This window comes from Perissodus microlepis, chromosome 7 (assembly GCF_051167445.1).
Source record: "Perissodus microlepis isolate ML-2025 ecotype Zambia chromosome 7, ASM5116744v1, whole genome shotgun sequence".
Classification (NCBI taxonomy): domain Eukaryota; kingdom Metazoa; phylum Chordata; class Actinopteri; order Cichliformes; family Cichlidae; genus Perissodus; species Perissodus microlepis.
Window position 1 is genome coordinate 42,421,590 of NC_140467.1, and position 19,467 is coordinate 42,441,056.

Sequence of the window (19,467 nt, forward strand, 5' to 3'; positions counted from 1 at the left end):
GAAAAAAAATATGGAGTAGATTCCAAGAAATCAACAGTTCAAAGTTGAAAAATTGTCTATTCAGCTTCTGCCCAAACTAGAATAATGAACTGGATAACGTGAAAAAGACACAGAGGACAACTATTCCTTTTTTCTTGCAGTTTTATTCCCAGTCACATCTATGCCAGTAGTCTATTTGCTTAGTCGATTAGTTAGTCAGGGTGATAACCTTTAAATAAAGAAAACGTATGCAATAATATGATTATTCCTGAGGTTACTTTATTAGACCTGTGCTTCCAATGACTAAATCAATGCCGATATTGAAATAGTTTGGTTTAATGGAGCAAGCTAGACCTCTAACGCAGCTTAACATGCATATAAAAAAGAAAATCCCAGTACCATCTTTTCTCCTCCAAGGATTACGTGACAGTTTTAAGTTGGGTAGTTGAGCAGCTGATCTGACTTTACCTAAAGAGCTTTATTACCTTCCTCCATCCAGGACGTCAGAGCTGGGTCCATTAAGGTGAGCAAACTACGGTTCCATCCAATTATCTGAGTTTTAACTCAAACAAACAAATTTATTAGAGAGATGGCAAAAGCATTAGGACTGGCCAAACCATCCGGTACACTCTTATAAAGAAGGAATGTGCTGACTAGCTCAGCAAGAAGACTACATAAGTACATGATGACAGAATTATTTCCCTAGATGAGAAAAACAACATTTAAATAAGTCAAGAAAATTCATGGCGAGGTAGGCGTGGCATTGTCAAGATCTACAATCAATCGATACACTGATCAAGCATAACATTAAGACTGCTGTCATAATGTTATGTCGGCCCCCCTTTTGCTGACGGCTGATTTTGAGTTGTGTACTCCACTAGACCCCTGAAGGTATGCCTACTACCTGTGAACATCTGGGTGTTGTTTTTAGGCAGACTTGAAACAAACTTACCCTATTTCAGACACGCAAATAAGGCACCAGAACAAAGAATCAGGATCAAAAATACGATCTAAAGTGGTTATAATTACAAACAATTTTACACGAGATAATCTGAAGATCAAAGCTCTTTTAACCAGAAAGAACACGCAGGGCACCTTAAATGCAAAATATAAGATTTTTAATACACAATAAATTAAGTATACTCAGGGACCATTTTAGAAGACAGAAAAAATAAAAATATATTTATTTCCATTGGCATACTTTTAGCTTTTGTTTCATTATAATCAGACCAGGCCCATATACAGACATTGTATTGCATTTAATAAATAAGTACTAGCTTAGGGGTTTTTTTTTGTACAGTAAGTCAGTTTCTTCTTAACACATTGTATACTGTAAATCTTCTGACAACAAACAGCAATACACAAACAGCAATACTCAGGCAAGATCATATGTAGACACATTAGCAGTGATATTAAAACACTGGAATTTAAGCCACAGTGAAACAGACGTGTGTGTTTTGGCTATTTTGTAACTGTAAGTGGCACCAATAAATCATATTTTCTGACTTGCCTCTCTCGGTATCGAGCTATATAGAGTATCTTGTGTTTATCTGCCGAGATTTTAAGATATTCACCTTTACACGTATACTCCCGAGCTCTTAAATCATTTCTCGTCTTAAGGCTAAACAAATGAAATCCACTATGACTGCAGCAAAAAAAATGAACTGACAAAATCATCATTATCTACATGGCTACATACCACTGACCAGCTACCATTCATTTAAAAGTAAAAAGCTTATCATCAAGATCGCACTTTCCTCATAGCTGAAGTTAGAGCTCTGACATTCTGAGCAGCAGTGAAATAGTGATAATAATGAAGAGAAATGCCCGGGAAATATTAAACTATTCGCTGCCTTTGGGGTTTTTTGGCATACAGAAACAATTTGGCGCGCTTTAAAGCCATGACAACCAAGTTCATCAGGGCGAGACAGAGTTTAACTCTGAAAGTGAAAAAGGGAAATGCAGCGTGTGAAGGAAGCACAAACTGCCACCAGCTAACTACCTCTTTGAAATAACCACCAGCAGAAAAATTACGACCACGACTCTCTATATTGCATGGAAGCTAAATCTGGTAAAGCTGTGCTGCTTTCAATTCAATTCAGCAGTTGCCTCAAGGTACTTTACATTGTAAATTAAAGAAAGACAGTGAGAGGGAAAAAACTCCCTTTTAACAGGAAGAAACCTCTGACTGTGGGAAATCCCTTTAACCAGTCTTTATCCTTTGATTTTATGAAAACGATAGCTGACGTGTTCAGCCTGAGCAGCACTGTGTAGTTTAAGGGAAGAAGAAGGAGGTTTTCAATGACAGCATGCAGGAGGAATACTAACTGGGATAAGAGACAACAGTTAAATCATCTTAACTAATGCATAGAGGAGGTGGGAGACAGGAGAGGAGACTATGAGAGCGTGGCCAGCTGAAAGAGGAAATTGTGATACAGTATATGGAAACTATGTGCAATTACGAGGTGCTACACAGAATCCAGGTCTGCATATCCTGCAATCTTGTGTGCATCAGAGGCAAACACCTATTTAACATCAGATAAGCCAGCCGGTAGAACCCTGCAACGTTTGCAAATCATCCCGTGACGCCAGGTACATCACTGTAAAAAAACTATTCAAGTGTATCACAAAATGTTTAACCATGGCAGCTACAATTTCAGCTAAGTAAATGACAATACTGAAAATATACAGGGAGTGCAGAATTATTAGGCAAATGAGTATTTTGTCCACATCATCCTCTTCATGCATGTTGTCTTACTCCCAGCTGTATAGGCTCAAAAGCCTACTACCAATTAAGCATATTAGGTGATGTGCATCTCTGTAATGAGAAGGGGTGTGGTCTAATGACATCAACACTCTATATCAGGTGTGCATAATTATTAGGCAACTTCCTTTCCTTTTGCAAAATGGGTCAAAAGAAGGACTTGACAGGCTCAGAAAAGTCAAAAATAGTGAGATATCTTGCAGAGGGATGCAGCAGTCTCAAAATTGCAAAGCTTCTGAAGCGTGATCATCGAACAATCAAGCGTTTCATTCAAAATAGTCAACAGGGTCGCAAGAAGCGTGTGGAAAAACCAAGGCGCAAAATAACTGCCCATGAACTGAGAAAAGTCAAGCGTGCAGCTGCCAAGATGCCACTTGCCACCAGTTTGGCCATATTTCAGAGCTGCAACATCACTGGAGTGCCCAAAAGCACAAGGTGTGCAATACTCAGAGACATGGCCAAGGTAAGAAAGGCTGAAAGACGACCACCACTGAACAACACACACAAGCTGAAACGTCAAGACTGGGCCAAGAAACATCTCAAGACTGATTTTTCTAAGGTTTTATGGACTGATGAAATGAGAGTGAGTCTTGATGGGCCAGATGGATGGGCCCGTGGCTGGATTGGTAAAGGGCAGAGAGCTCCAGTCCGACTCAGACGCCAGCAAGGTGGAGGTGGAGTACTGGTTTGGGCTGGTATCATCAAAGATGAGCTTGTGGGGCCTTTTCGGGTTGAGGATGGAGTCAAGCTCAACTCCCAGTCCTACTGCCAGTTTCTGGAAGACACCTTCTTCAAGCAGTGGTACAGGAAGAAGTCTGCATCCTTCAGGAAAAACATGATTTTCATGCAGGACAATGCTCCATCACACGCGTCCAAGTACTCCACAGCGTGGCTGGCAAGAAAGGGTATAAAAGAAGAAAAACTAATGACATGGCCACCTTGTTCACCTGATCTGAACCCCATTGAGAACCTGTGGTCCATCATCAAATGTGAGATTTACAAGGAGGGAAAGCAGTACACCTCTCTGAACAGTGTCTGGGAGGCTGTGGTTGCTGCTGCACGCAATGTTGATGGTGAACAGATCAAAACACTGACAGAATCCATGGATGGCAGGCTTTTGAGTGTCCTTGCAAAGAAAGGTGGCTATATTGGTCGCTGATTTGTTTTTGTTTTGTTTTTGAATGTCAGAAATGTATATTTGTGAATGTGGAGATGTTATATTGGTTTCACTGGTAAAAATAAATAATTGAAATGGGTATATATTTGTTTTTTGTTAAGTTGCCTAATAATTATGCACAGTAATAGTCACCTGCACACACAGATATCCCCCTAAAATAGCTAAAACTAAAAACAAACTAAAAACTACTTCCAAAAACATTCAGCTTTGATAGTAATGAGTTTTTTGGGTTCATTGAGAACATGGTTGTTGTTCAATAATAAAATTATTCCTCAAAAATACAACTTGCCTAATAATTCTGCACTCCCTGTATTTAAGTGTTTACAAGATGCATAACTTAACCGAATGCATTAGGGAGAATATCGATGCAGTGAAGAATTTGGTTGCTGTATCCCTGAAAAAATAGCAAATTTTAAGGCAAAATAAACAACATCCTGAAGCAGTTTCAACAAGGGTACATTCACTAAGTGACCAAAAACACTTTTAAAAATAACTTTACTGGCAATAACTGCATCTCCCAAAAACAGAGAGGAGCAAGTGGTGAGAAGTTGTTTTACAACTACCTTTGAATAACAAGCAGCTTTAATGATCGGTTATCTTGTCGGTGCTTTTCATTTACATCATTTCCTTTTCTGTGGAATATACAACAATAACATGGTTCGGTTGTTATCTCTGAGACAGGTTAGCACAAAAGAATTGTGGGTGTTAACCAGCAGCATCCTGCATCACTTGTTTTCTATGAGCGTCTGCACTTTGTGGACCAAGTCTCGGGCCATCATCAAGACCTGGGGGACGTTGTGTCTCTCTGCCATTTCTGAGAAGAAAAAATATATTTAGAAAAAAATTACAGATACAATTAGGAAAACTGATAATATTTAAAGATTTAGCTTTCCTTTAATATTCAGTAAATACTGATATTTCACAATAAAAGTCACAAAATAAAAAACATATTTTTATAGAAATCTCTGCACTTCGCTTTAACCAGCTGCTTAGTTATTTTAATGTAACATTAATTACAAGTGAATACTGGTAAACTTGATTGTTTTTCCTTTAGCATTGCTTCACTCGCTTTTCTTACCATTAAAGAACTTGATGATGTCGGTAAAGTCCATGTTATTTTCCAGGATGATGTCTCGATACATCTCCACAAGTGCCAGAGCAATGAAGAGCACAAAGTGCTCAGAGGAGGTGTGCTTGGCTGCCCAGATGGTTTCCCACACAGAGAACACATCATCGTAGACCATTTCTGTTCGGAAAAGACCGACAAATCAGATTATATTCGTTGTCACGAGAAAGTCACGGTCGATTCAAGCAAACAATATGAGGCCTGCGTTTCGCATCACCTCTCTTGAAGTCAAGAAGAAACCAGCGATAACAGAAGTAGAAGTGGGTATAGTCTCCATTCTGTTGCATCAGTTCAAACAGCTCAGAGTCCAGGATCTGTGATATGTAAGAACAATATAATGTTATCATTATCCTACACCTGTATGCATGCATTTGTTGTTATAATTCAGCCCATACTATACTACTGGATCCCTGCTGCTGGAAGAAAATACGGCAATAAGGAACAAAGAAATAACTGGGTAATAAAGGGGAACAGAGAAATCACTTATATTGTGGGTAGTCTAACTAAGTGGTGCAGTGCTGGGAAACAATACTGAAATATATAAAAGTAGTTATAATTATCATCCTGTTTTTATCCAGGTTAAAGTCTCATTTTTCAAGAGAGACCTATCCAAGGGGCAGCAGAAGTTACATTAAATACACTGTACAACAATATAATAAGTAAAGAAATAAATACAACTTATATTCACTACAGACAAGGGAACACAAACATTTTTACTGCATAATAAGACACTATTACAACCCATATATCATGTGTATTAATTTCTATTTTACTATACTGTATGAAATAAACATATTTGGTAAATTCATTAATATGGAAAATGTGTTTTAAGCATATTGGTATTTTCACCATAGCTCATAACAGGTACAATAGGTTAGAAATCAAACAAGCCTTTTTCATATCTGCAAATGCTGTGATCCAAGGTTCCAAAACTATAACATAATTAAATTAAAACACACAGTGTCAATGAGTATATGGACAATGATACAACTTATAATTTAACCTATTCATCTTACAGCAATGTATTTGAAGTTAAACAAAAACATATGACTGAAAGCATGAGACAAAAACACTTTGCAATCAAAAGACACTGAATGTAAATACAGAGGCTTTAAATCAAGGTGCAAACCGCTGGTTACACTTATGCAAAAAGTCTTTACTAGTGTTTACTGATAATGTGACTGCTGATAGAAGTAGCACTACACGGCCACACTCTGTGATCAGATTTAGCCAATTGATTTGAAAAATCAACAGTGATTGTGTACTGTATAAAATCTGTTGGCCTGCTTGTAGACGTAGGTGGACCGATGTAGATGTTATAACCTTAAAGTATGTATGTAGGATGTATACAGAATTATTCTACTCTCTGACAGTGAGGAAAACCTCTTCTTGTGTGCCTACATTTAAGTATCAGCAGCAAGCTGTAACTCTTCTTAGTAGGCTTAACCATTCAGCAAAATTACACTGTTTATAAAATGTTTATATGATTGTATGTGTGGAAAAATGTCCACTTACCTGGATAAGTGAGCGCATATTGGCAAAGTGAGAGTCCATGGCACCCCCGTGAGGAAAATTCTGGTTCATTCTCTTCATCAGTTCAGTGAAGCAGCTGAACGCCATGATCTCTGGAAAGCCCCAAACACATTTACGAGTTGTTCCTCTAGTAAATTATGTGAAGCTCTGCAAAACCCATATCCGTAAAAAACACATTGTACTTAAAAGGTTTTACCAACCATCATCCAGGATAACTAACAGAGGAGCGAGCAGATCACACATGCCCTGCACATAACCGATATCCAGATGCTGCCAGACGTAACTGCAAATAGAAATAGATTTTTATTTTTGCGTTTCAACCTTGTGCATTAAAATAAACCTCGTATATAGATTATTGGATACAGATTATCCATTTACCTGCACATTATGTTACGCAGCTTCTCCAGATTCTCAGTGGTGAAGTACCAATACGTTCTATCACAACGTCTGACATCTTTGTCAATACGATGCAAATTGATCAAGTACATATCCATTGTTTCTTGCTGCAGGAATAATAACAATGCTGAAGTCAGTTACTGTATGATAACGATTAAAAGACTTCCTTTGAAGTTCTGTTTGCTGTGCTTAACACTTACAGAATAGGTTTGCTCCTCTGAGGACTCATCATATTTGGTGACTCCTCCCACCTCTGCAGATTCTGGTTCAGTGAGCACATTGTCTATCTCGGGCTCCTCTTCTGAAAGGCCCAGATCTGTGCCCTCAGGACTGGTATTACAAGCTGTGTCCAGATGGTGATCTAGGGCAAGATCCTCAGATGCCATTTTCTCTCTTTGTGCCAGGGAGACAGGGGGCGCAGCAAGCCCTGCCAAAGGCCTGGTTTTGATGTCCTCTGAGGTCACGTATGTTATCCCTGCAGGAATGTCCTCCATTTCCAGCGCAGAAGGAGAGTCATCCGAATCGGCTGTGTCTGGAGACTGCCGGGACTGAGACGACAACGAAAGCGATGCTGATTGAAGAGCATTCAGCACTTGTCTGACTGGAGAATTTGAACCAGGTTTCTCGAATGAAATCTCTGTAGCTTTTTTGGTTTCAACAAAGTCGCAGACAGCTGCTTCGACATCCTTTGTTTCTGCGTCTGTGTTTGAGGCCTTGATCACTTTTAATGGGATTTCATTTTTCTTAGAAATCTCTGGCTTTTTTTCATTTAGCGGATTTGCATCTTTTTCTGCTGCAGGCGGACAAGATGACTCAACTTCCAGACTTTTGCTCTTGTGTGGCTGAAGACTTAAAGTCTGCCCAAGCGGAGGTGCTTGGAAATATTCATTATGAATCTCTGTTTCCAGCTTTAGAACATTAGTATTCTCTTTCAAATTAATATCTGTGTCAGTGGCTTTTGAAGCTCCTGACAGCCCGTGCTTCGTTTGATCTTTTTCCTCTACTTCAGCTTTTTGCTCAGCTTCAGATTTCTTTGTCTCCTGAACCACTATGCTTTCTAAAATCGTCTCCCTCTTTTGTGCATCAGCCTCACTCTCGGCTGCAGGGTCCTTTACATCCTCCCCTCCTGATTCACATGTTGTGAGCTGAATCTTTACAGGCTGTGACTCAGCTGTAGGTTCCTCACTGCAGACTTCTAAGTTTTCTGCTGTTTGCTGAGAAACAGCAGACTCAGTTACAGGATGACAGTTGTCTGAATCTGGACGTTGGTTTGACAGATCGTTGAAGGCAGGGTCGGTGGAGGGAAGTTGTGGCTTGTCTGTGGTTCCATTTCCGATGGCCTTGCCTGCACCTCTGTGCTGTGCTTCTTTGTCAGCTCTGGACTCATTCTCAGCCTGATCCACTGTGTCGACCGATTCAAATACCTGGAAGCCAAAGTAGTGAACATGTGATAAATTGTAAGCGAGTACTACTGAGATTGAGTGTTTTTAAAAGCACAACGGTGGTTTCCCATGTGTTAGTTTATAAACTGTAAATAAAAATCCCACTCTATGATAAGGCACACTTTAAAAAGCATGAACTGAAAGCTTCATTAATGGTCAATAAATCTCTAATGCATTATAGGTCCATTATAAACCACTAATGGTAACAAATTATGGGCTCTCAGGCTGTAGGAAATCCCTTTGACTAGTCTTTATCCTTTAAACGAGTGGTAAGTGATTTCTAAACCATCAATAAAGGCTTTTTATAAAGTAGTATACAAATTACAAACACTTGACATTATTGCTAACAATGTTTTATTACACCACAACGACATGTAGTGATTTCTAATCCTTTGAGCATCCTTACATACGTGCAGCAATCACAAGAATCTTTTTTTATGTTGCATTATAAACTTGAATTCCTGCCTCCTTTAAATGAAATGAAGGACACTCATGATAAAAACACTGATGATAAAAGAGCAAGCTTTTTTCTCTACATAGCACAGTGCCACTAAGTCAGTCTGCCAGATGGTTAACTATTTTATCCCTGACTGAAATATCTTACTAACACTATCGCCTACATGATGAAACCTAATGACTTATCCCCCCAGTTTTTTCTTGTTACTGTGACATTGTTTTAGCAACCGTCTGATGGACTGCCATGAAACTTGATACAGACATCCATGCCTTTAATACAGAGCCATTAACTTATTATCTTTTAAAAAACTTAATTCCTTTTACTTCAATTTATCCTCAAAATACCTTAAACCAAATCGCAATCCTGCTCAAAAACAGCTTCGCTGCCGTTACTTTCAGCGATTCACAAGGTATGCTTTAGAAAGCAAGAATACAACAGCAAACCATATATAAGTTGTAGTAAGTGGGCTAATGCTTGGGAAAAAAATGAAACCTGGTATGGTGTCGTATCAGAAATCATTGCTATGGAGATGATGGAGATGATGGTAGAGGGTCTACCTGTGCGTTGCTGCTGGAGTCGCTCTGTGAGTGAGTATTTTGTTGATCTGAGTTGCTACTTAGAGAAGACTGGAGTGAGACAGAGTATCACATGAGACAAAAACAGCAGAACTGTTAGCCAAGTTATTTTCTCACAACTCTTGAAATAGTAGGTGGTAGGTGTTACATAATGTGGATTTTTTTGTTTGTTCAAACTTGCATCTGTACTGATGGTGGAGTCCCGCTGCACGGGTCCCCTTTCCACGCTGGCTCCGGATGAGCATCGGGCGAGTGCCTCGGCATGTTTCTCTCTCTCCCTCTGACGGACAATGGCCTCGCAACCCTGCCACTCCTTCATAGTCTGCTCGTACATGCACCGCATTTGCTCATCAATCTGAAGCAATAAGCATGTGTAAATAACTGGCAAAGAATAGATCGGGGCATGAGAATATATCTTTATACTTTGAAAGCACATGAGTAATACCTCCCGCCGGCATTTCTCACTCATGCTGAACTTATAATGTCCTAACAGGAAGGGCCAGACTTCTTTACGGAGTGAAGGGGCCACCCCACCAAAATACACCAGTCTGTGGATCTCCTTTTCCTCATAGGCCTGAAAGGGGAAGTATTTTTACTTTTGTGTCAGACTGAAATCGCTCACTAATGAAAGGAGGCATTTCACACAGGAACGAATGACAACTAGGCGTTGTGTGATGGCTTGGTGTTTATGTATAAATCTTACAGAGCTGTCTTTGAGGAAGTTGCCCCAGACCTCCACAGAGAGGCCTCCTCGAGCATCACAGGGTACGCGGGGGTCAACAATCGTGGTGTTGACCAATGCGGAGAGGTGGGTGCGGACTGTGGACAGATGACGACAGTATGCAAGCCCTAGAGGGGAGAGATAAGGCTTCTCATTTTCAACCACTGTAATGAATTATTGATCTGCTGAACAACCCAACCAGAGTGATTCCTAAATTGCAAACACAAAGAAGATGTGATTATACTCACAGCCATAGAACGCACGGGAGATTATCTGGTATTTCATGGTGTCGCAAAGGAGCTTTAAGGGAGCCCTGGTAAAGTGAGAATATTTCAAACTTTGTCAGGTGGAATAATCAGAACAGTGATTTCAGCCTGACCATTGGAAATACTTACCTTTCTTGGTTACAGCCATTAGGCAGAGAGCCATCAGATGAGCCATTCTGTGAGCAGGAGGAGCAGGAGGACTTCCTGGGGGCTGGTTGCCACATATTAACACCCTGATCCATGAGCTCTGGGGCCACTGCACAGCAAAGTGTCCCTTACTACTACTGTTCCTATTATCACAATCAATTAAGCAAGCAAAACCAGGAGCAGCCCTAACTGATTTGGATATTAAAATGAATTTCTGAAAATGATAAGAACTGATAATACATGGTGAAAAAAACAAACAAACAAGAGAGAGGATGGAGATGCAGATGTGGCATACAAATTGCAAAGACTCCTTATTGTCAATGGGACTTTAATGTGAAATGGAGACATGGACACTAAACAAGGAGGAAAAATATTATGGCTGTAACAGTTTCACATTAGAAAGGACTTAATTACAAAGACGAACACTGAATATATGCCTGGATGAAACATCAGATTCATGTAAAGTGAACTGTTTGAAGTCAAATGACATATAAAGTAATTAGAACACTTATAGATATAATCTTTGATGATTCTGTATTGCATTATCTCAGGGAGGCAGAATAGAAAGATTAAAGGCACTAACTGAACTCCATCTGATTGCCAGGAAAGAGGATCCGAAACACATAATCGGTTGCTTCATCGTCTTCCTTATCTGATACAGAATCACATGAACCATGTGGACTTCTCTTTCGCAGTTTGGGGAAAACCTTTCCCTACAAATGGAAATAGTATATGAAGAAAATATATCATAAATATTGGTAAAGTAAATATTGTTGCATGAAATGTTGAAAAATTATTTGAGCAGAGGTGTCCCGTTTACCTTCCCTCTCTGATTCCAGAGTGGCGGGTCTAGCTGCCCATGAGGTAGCAGGCCAGTCTCTAAGCATGTGAGAAACTGGAGCAAATGGCCTCCTTTAGGAAAGTGTAGAGGAGGCCTCTGGATCCCATCCTGGCTCACCAAAACGACTGTGCCTCCACTGTTCACTGGAGGTACCCACACGTGGGAGAAAAAATAAATAACTCGTGAAACTCATGTGACTTTATTTGGGAAATTAAAAACTATATCTGATTTTAATTTTTGCCGATTTTCACTCAGTGCGCCTCTGGACCAGTGCTAGCACAGCTGGGGTTTTTTTTAGAGCGCTCCAAGTCTTTGAATTGTATTCCATTTTATTTATATAGCAACAAATCACTACAGCAGTCACCTCAAGGCACATTATTGTACGGTAGAGACCATACAATATGACAGAGAAAGCCCTAACAATCAGCCAACCCCTTTTGAGCAACAGTGGGAAGGAACAACTCCCTTTCAACAGGAAGAAAGCTCAGGCAGAACCAGACTCAGGGAGGGGAAAGCCATCTGCTGTGGGGGTGATGGGAGAAAGACAGGACAAAAAACACTGTGAAAGAGAGCCAGAGGTGAATAATAACTAATGATTAAACTCAGAATAGTGTATAAACACATACTGAGTCAAATAAAATGAGTGCATCATGGGAATTCCCAGCAGCCCAGACTCATTGGAGTGCAACTAAGGGAGGATTTAGAGTCACCTGATCCAGCCCTCACTACATGCTTTATCAAAAAGCATTAGGTTTAAACCTAATCTAAAAATTAGAGAGGGTGTCTGTCTCCTGAATCCAAACTGGGAGTTGGTTCCACAGAAGAGCATCCTGAAAGCTGAAGGCTCTGCCTCCTATTCAACTATAAGTAGAGCTCTACTGCTCTATTGAGGTGATATGACACGATATGGTCTTGTTCTGATTGTGTGCATTTATGCATCTCCTATTTTACTCTGGGCCTCAAATGTGAGCAAAACGAAAACAAAATCCCCTTCTGTGACAAACTCATCAGCCATGTATGTATTACTGATCACTGAAGAGGAGATATGAGTCTCCAAATACAAACCAGCAGCTTTTGCTTGAAGAGCCCACAGTGTTTAAGCCCCATCAGTGGTACATTAGGTCAGAAGTGTGACCGCGAGCATGCTTGGTATTTTTTTAGACATTCACAGGGTTGTGAACCATAACAATCTCCTCCCTGAGGATCATACTGTCATTGCAGTTTTAGCGTACAATCTGAAGGACAACATTCAGCCTGCCAGCATACCATAGCGCATCTTGCGCAAAGTTTTTTTGCAACACAAATGTCACCTACTACATGCCCTTCTAGCTGGGTTTCTCACTGAATTCCCTGCAACTTTGTGCTTTCCCCCTAAATTAAATTCAAATTATATTTTGACACACTGGAAAAGAACAAATATGGCTTCCAGGGAAGAATCTAAAACAAGGGGCTGCACTGCAATGCTGCATAAGGTGACAACTTTAAAGGGGAAACAGGCTTAATTTAATTTTTAAATGGCACAACTTTGCATTGCATCCAGTACTTTAATAGGTGAGTTACCTTGCTGATGACAGTGGAGATACACAATCTCCTCCAAACGAATTGTCATAGCATAATCCCAGTAAACACTGAGAGAAACACAAATGGATATTGGTCAGTGAATAAACTTTGTAAACACAATATTTAAGTCTCAGTAGATTGGGCTCTTTTTTTTCTGACCTTTTTTCAGAGTCCAGCTCCCCAACATTGCCATTCATCAGTTGATTTGGTGTCCACTTCAGGGTCATGAGGTCTGCAGTTTGATGTAGAGAAAGGTAGCCTGGAATGGCCTCCATGTCATCCCTCTGTACACACAAAACAAAATGAACAAATCCCCACATGTGCTGTAGTATTCAGATCAGTTATAAATTAACAAATTAACAGGAGGCATCACGTTTCCCACAGAGTAAGCAAGCTTCTCTTAATATTTTCTCTCTCTTAAAATGAGAACTAGTTTTGTATGGTTGTTTTGAAAAGGACAGGAAAATCCATACCGGCTGGACCAGGACATTGTTCTTCCCAAACAGAAGTGTGGCTCTGGAGTTTTGGTGAAGTGATTCAACATATTCCCTCACCCACATAAGAGGGCGATCATCCATGCTACCACTGGACTGTCTCTTTTGGATCTGTTAGGGATTAAGAGAAGAAAAAACAAAACAATTGCATACAGCCTACTGCTGGTTGTTTTTACAAGGAAGCATTCAATTTATTGACTCTCTAACCAAGGCAGGTCTTCTGGAGGGGGAATCCTGCCGACAGTGACCGCTGTGAATACGATGCCTCTGTACAAGCTCATCTGCAGATGGATCAGTCCAGAAATGGTCTGCAGTCTTAACCTTGGTGTACTCCAAAGCACAGGGGCCAACTGTAAAACAAGGTTAATGGGCTTAAAGTAAACATCCGAATAAGTAGCTATATAAACTGACAGCACAGTTAAAAAAAAAAAAGTACCCAATAGGGATGCAAGAATCGGTCCATCCACAGGATCCATCAGCATGGCTTCTTTGTCATAGAATGAACTGAAGCACACAATAATAACACAAGTATACATGAGGAAAGACCATAGCGTTAACACCAAGACTGTTTTTTAATTCATCCCCATGTTACTCATTGCATACCACAGCTCTTGATGACTTCTGTGCAAACAGATAATGTATTAATATTACCATAGAGAGGGTACAAATTAGAACACATGAGAGAAAGAAGGCTAAAAACTTTGGTAGTTACGATACATAGAAATCAGCTGCCTATGGCAAAAAAAAAAAAATTTAAAAAAAATTGTGGCATTGAAAAGAAAAGACATTCCAAAGCCTCAAAAGGATTAAAAAAAATATAGATAATCCTACCTGCTGTTTTCTACTAAGTACAGGACAATCTTATCTAGGAGCTTTTCCATCAGGGCAGTTCGAATCCACAGGTGTTTCAGCGCTTGAGGAGGAAGGTTAGCCAACTTGGACTGCCGACTGCGGTCAGTACTCAGTGAGGAATTGTTCTGCTTGCTAAAGCAAAAGAAGAAATTTACAGACGATGTCTGCATAGGCTCTTAAAATGTAACAGGATGAAACAGGAATGAAAAATAGCACAAAAGAGTTTATATATCGATATATATGAAAATAACTATAAGAAAGAGTCTGTGGTCTCCCACAGATAAAAGTTTCACCTGTTTTCAATGAGCTGTTCCAGCTCCTGGACCTTGTGACAGAGCTCCGCAGCAGGGGAAAAGCTTTTTGCCACCTTCATAAAGAGTGCCGCAACCTTATTACTGCACAGCAGGCCTGCAATCCTACGTTTCAATCCATGAAGCACACACGCCTCCACTACAGCTATACAAACACACATAAACATGCAGAGACTTAGCAAATATTTGATTTGTATTTATATAAAACATATAGGTATATAAATATATACATTTTTTATTTCAACTTAATCTAATCCATCTTTTATGGATTTGAAGCGGACATGTTTGTATTTGGCCTAAAGCTTTATTTTTCTCTAAAAAGCACAGTACAACTCCCTTTTGTTAAAGGCCTCAGTCTCATGTTTCTTTTACAGAAACAGGCGAAAAGCAAGCACAGGTAGCTCAAGGAGAAATAGGCTGAAGTCAACACTGCCTACAGTTGCTAGGATATAAGTGTTGAGAATCATATACGCCTCACTCCTTGTTAGTATCAACACCTTTGAAGGTTCATCCTTTTACTTTATTGATTATAAATAGATGCGACTAATGAAAAGAAATCATTAGGAACAGACTGCACAGGACCTTTGGGCACTGTGAGAATGAACTCGTAGGAGGTGATATGGCTTGACACAAAGTGAAGTCAGCCGTCATTCTGTACTGTAAATGTCAGTATGGATGTGGTGGACGGTACTGTACTATTTAAAACTGAATGTTTTAATTTTATTAGATTAGATACAATACAGAAAACCTATAATACCTTTTTTAGTTGGAGGTAAAGATTATAGCTAAAAGAAAAGACATTGTTCATGTCATCGGCAATAATAACTGAGTAATGGATTGTAATAAAATATCTAATAAAAGCAGAAAGTAGAAAAACATTTACCACAGAAGGATATAATATGGCTGCTGTCTGCATGCACAAATTTCCTCGTTACTGCCTCCTCCATAATTTGTTTCACCTAAAGGAGAGAAGTTCACCGTCAGATACGTCTTAATCAGTCTGACACAGTTACATAAGGTGATAAAGACAAAACAAGAAGCACAGAAGCGAGTGATGTTAGAAAAAGTAATGATGAAGCAGCAGTATGGCAACATAAGACATTTCCTACAAGCAGGTTATAGCATCCTGCTGATGTACGCTACCAAAACTACCAAAACTACCAAAACTATAGCCTCATCTTCTGCAGTTTACAAAGCCATTGCAAGTGCTGTACAACATCCAACGTGCACTTCGAACTTCAAACTTCAAATGATTTTGCATGTAAAGCACATGCAATTTCTGATCTCCTCAATTTGTCTGATTTATTGTAAGCAGTAAAAGAAAACCTTCAAGTTTTTGTTTACATTTTCTAGTGATTCCAAAAGGAATTGTTTCTTGATGTTTTCTACTTGCATTCCTAAACACATTCATCCATCCATCTACTTTTTTTTTTTTTTTTAGCTTATCCAATTAAGGGTTGCAAGTAGCCTGTCTCATGTGTTGTAGGTTGAGAGGCTCTGTGCACCCTGTACACCCTGGACAGGTCGCCAATCCGTCTAAATAATCTAAATATATCTAAATAATACGTAAATATGTAAATAAATTCACTAACAATTTATTAACACACTATACCAAACTGCAAAGTTTGCAATAAGCACACTTTTACAATATAGCTACAATCAAAGCAGCAGATAAAAAAATTTACATTTTTACCCCATTGTATGAGTCAATTTCCAACTTCCCTGTATTATATGTTTCCAATAATCAACCTAGTAATAGCACTGTATAAAGTAAACACCCACACCTTAAAGCTATGTTTGTGTCATAAACAGTGATCTACAAGCCAAATGAGAGAAAAGCTTCAGTGACATCATCTGGGGTTATTTGGTCAGGCTCGACAAAGCCACAGACATCACTGCAAAACTGTGTTTTCAGTTAAAATAACACTTATATACTGACCTTAAAAAAAAAAAAAAAATCAGTGTTGCTCTCCATTTCACTTTAATAAATGTCATATTTTTGAACAAGCTTGTTGTCATAGCTGCAATTATGTTCAGGTTAAAAAAAAAAGAAAAAAGAAAGAAACTGAGATGAGCATGATCATAACTACACTTTTTGAGCGCGGCATTTTCTCTGAATGTTTATTGTTTGGTCGTGATCCACAAAGTAGTCACGTCTGCTGCTAAGAAACGTATCATTAAGCAATAAAATGCACTAAATTTAAACTGATGCTCAGTGCCCTAGACACATTCTCCCATGAAATAAGATGAAAATCACTTCCATGCTTAAATATGATTGTGCTGGAATTCTGCTGAATGTTCACAATTCAGGGGTTATTTATTGCTGCTGCAACCAGACCTCACGACTGTCCTGTCCTTCTCCTTCACATGAGTAAACAACATGAAAAGCACGCTTTGTATTAATTACCCATCTATATAAAAGTGAAACATTAAAATGCAGTTTTGTTTTTGTTTTTCTTAGATTTATATATCACAGCTAAGCCACTCCTTACTGCAGGATCCTGTATCAGTGCCTTAGGTTTTTGAGAGGCAATGAGTCACAGGTGAGGGGGAGAACACACACAGAGTGGGTCTAGAAGTACCGTGCTTGAGTAAAAGCTTCATATTTCTTTGCCTGCATGAGGAATCGTGGAGTCACTGTCCAGTTTATAAGGGTGGTGCATTGTGCTCACTGCTGCTTTCTCTGACTGATTTGCAAATACATTTAAACATATTTATGCTGTCATAACCTATATTATGGTAGCAAGAGAAGCTACTGCAAAAGCACCCATTAAAAACGCCAAATTAAGCAGATGGTTGGGTCACACCTTTAAATTCTGACTAACAGGGCGGTGGGTTGAAAGGAATATGCCAGAAAACAGGCTTAAACAATCTGTGCGTGGCTTCCTGGTTGTGGTGGGTTTCTTCCACAATATAAAACCATCAACATCATCAGTATTATCGTCATCATTACCATCACCACCGTCGTCATCACCATCTTACGCCAGTCCACCAGCAGTCACAAACAGACCGGTATCCTGCACAGCCCCACCGGCAGCCTAATTGCGTCTAATCACATTATGTAAAATAAACCGTCAGTTTTATCATAAACAGGCCTACGGTGGAGTCAGCCCTGATGAACGATAACCACACACACACACACTCACACACACACTCACACTCACACACACACTGAGCATATAGCGCCCGTAAAAATAAAATGTGATGCGCGCAAATTAAATAATATGCACCAACCTCCTTCTTCACATTGCGCAGCAGTTTCTGGCGCGTCTCGGCCTCTGCCACGGGAGAAAACATAATGAGTTATGCTGATCAGATGCTGTTTTGGAAATTGATGGTGATGAGCTCGCGAAAGAGGGAAATAGCGGCGTCGGTACCTCGCATCGCTCCTGACAGGGTGCAGCGGCTGACACGCACAGCTTTCTGGACGGTCTTGACGGTGATTTAGGCAATGCTGCTTTACAGGGAGAGTCAGTCCGGGATGTACGAGGTGTTCTTAACGACTACATCAAATCTGCTACCTCACCGTGAACCACCACCCCTTTAAAGTCACAGTACCCTGTGCGTTTAATGTACACAGCGACACAGTCTCCTCTCCACCCCGAGGGGAAAAATGCAAGGTGCACTCACAGTCACAAATGTATCTGTAAAAAAATACAATAAGAAACTTTTCCTAAAATGTTCATTGGCCGATTATTATTCATACAGGTAATGAATGGGTTGTGGGGAAATGTATATTTTCAATCTTTTCTTTCCCCTTGCATTGTACAGAATGATCAAGGAAATGATCAATAAGAATGTGCCATCCCATGATATACAATACAGTGTTTCCAGTGTTAATTATATTTACTTGCTAAACGTTATTTGTTCTTACATATCATTTCTTGATGACGTTTGATTTGTGATTTGTACTGCATAGGTTTGCAGTACAAATCACACCTCCAAGAGTTGTTAACATTTTCTAGAGCATAATATAGACATACAGAAATGCAAATACAGAATACATATATGGCACAAAAAGTACGGAAATTAAGGAAATTTGTGTTTGTTTGTTTTTTTAATTTCTTGGATGGAAAGCCTGATTATGTCCACTTAAATGGTGCCATAACTGTAAAGGTAAATGCATTTTTGGGTTGAGCACCAGAGTTATGTATGTATGTATAGATAGATAGATAGATAGATAGATAGATAGATAGATAGATAGATAGATAGATAGATAGATAGATAGATAGATAGATAGATAGATAGATAGATAGATAGATAGATAGATAGATAGATAGATAGATAGATGAATAGGCCAATAGTATGCTGCTTGTGGATGGCCACTTTTGGATCTTGGTGCTTGTGCCCTTTGCTTTGATAACAGCTGTGCACACTGTTGGCATTCGTCCACTGGCCTGTCAGGTGGAGTTTTCCCAGCAGTTTTGGGAATTCTCACATATGTTGAGTTCCAGCTGGCTTCTTTTTTTTCACTCTGCAGTCTAGCTCATCCTATCTGAAAGGGGCTTAAGTCATGTGATTGTTCACACCACCAACACCATGATCTCACTAAACACAAACCAAGCAGCCATGTACTGCTTCTGATTTGGAAACATCTTAGGCAGCAGAAGAACAGAACAGCACAGTATACATACAATGTCACATTTGGACTCATCTGGACAAAGCACAGATTCCAGCTGGTCTGATGTCCATTCCTTGTGTCAGGTTGAAGAACTCTCAGTAGTGATTTCTTTAGCATTCAACCAAGCCCTATACTTCCTCAAAATGATGTTGAGATGTGCCTATTGTGGCTATTTGAAATATGTAAAGTGGGCTGTGGGCTCTGA

General features: G+C 39.6%; 1 protein-coding gene across 2 annotated transcripts; it reads right to left on the reverse strand.

Moving 5' to 3' along the window:
- Positions 1–1,080: 1,080 nt before the first annotated feature.
- sgsm1b (small G protein signaling modulator 1b) lies at positions 1,081–18,195 on the reverse strand. Of its 2 annotated transcripts, XM_084935196.1 has the most exons (25): positions 18,019–18,195; positions 17,876–17,919; positions 15,525–15,600; positions 14,624–14,786; positions 14,310–14,462; positions 13,915–13,982; positions 13,686–13,828; positions 13,458–13,589; positions 13,144–13,268; positions 12,985–13,052; positions 11,404–11,567; positions 11,167–11,296; positions 10,566–10,692; positions 10,419–10,483; positions 10,153–10,298; positions 9,895–10,023; positions 9,631–9,804; positions 9,432–9,500; positions 7,176–8,399; positions 6,958–7,082; positions 6,780–6,862; positions 6,562–6,671; positions 5,264–5,360; positions 4,999–5,166; positions 1,081–4,734 (listed from the first exon to the last, which is right to left on the reverse strand). In XM_084935196.1, the coding sequence occupies exons 1-25, from the start codon at positions 18,023–18,025 to the stop codon at positions 4,646–4,648; spliced, it is 3,879 nt and encodes a 1,292-aa protein (XP_084791322.1). In that variant the 5' UTR covers positions 18,026–18,195; the 3' UTR covers positions 1,081–4,645. The 2 variants fall into 2 exon arrangements, with proteins under 2 accessions (XP_084791322.1, XP_084791321.1); XM_084935195.1 differs by lacking the exon at positions 18,019–18,195 and having other exon boundaries at positions 17,876–17,938.
- Between the last annotated feature and the right edge of the window lie 1,272 nt (positions 18,196–19,467).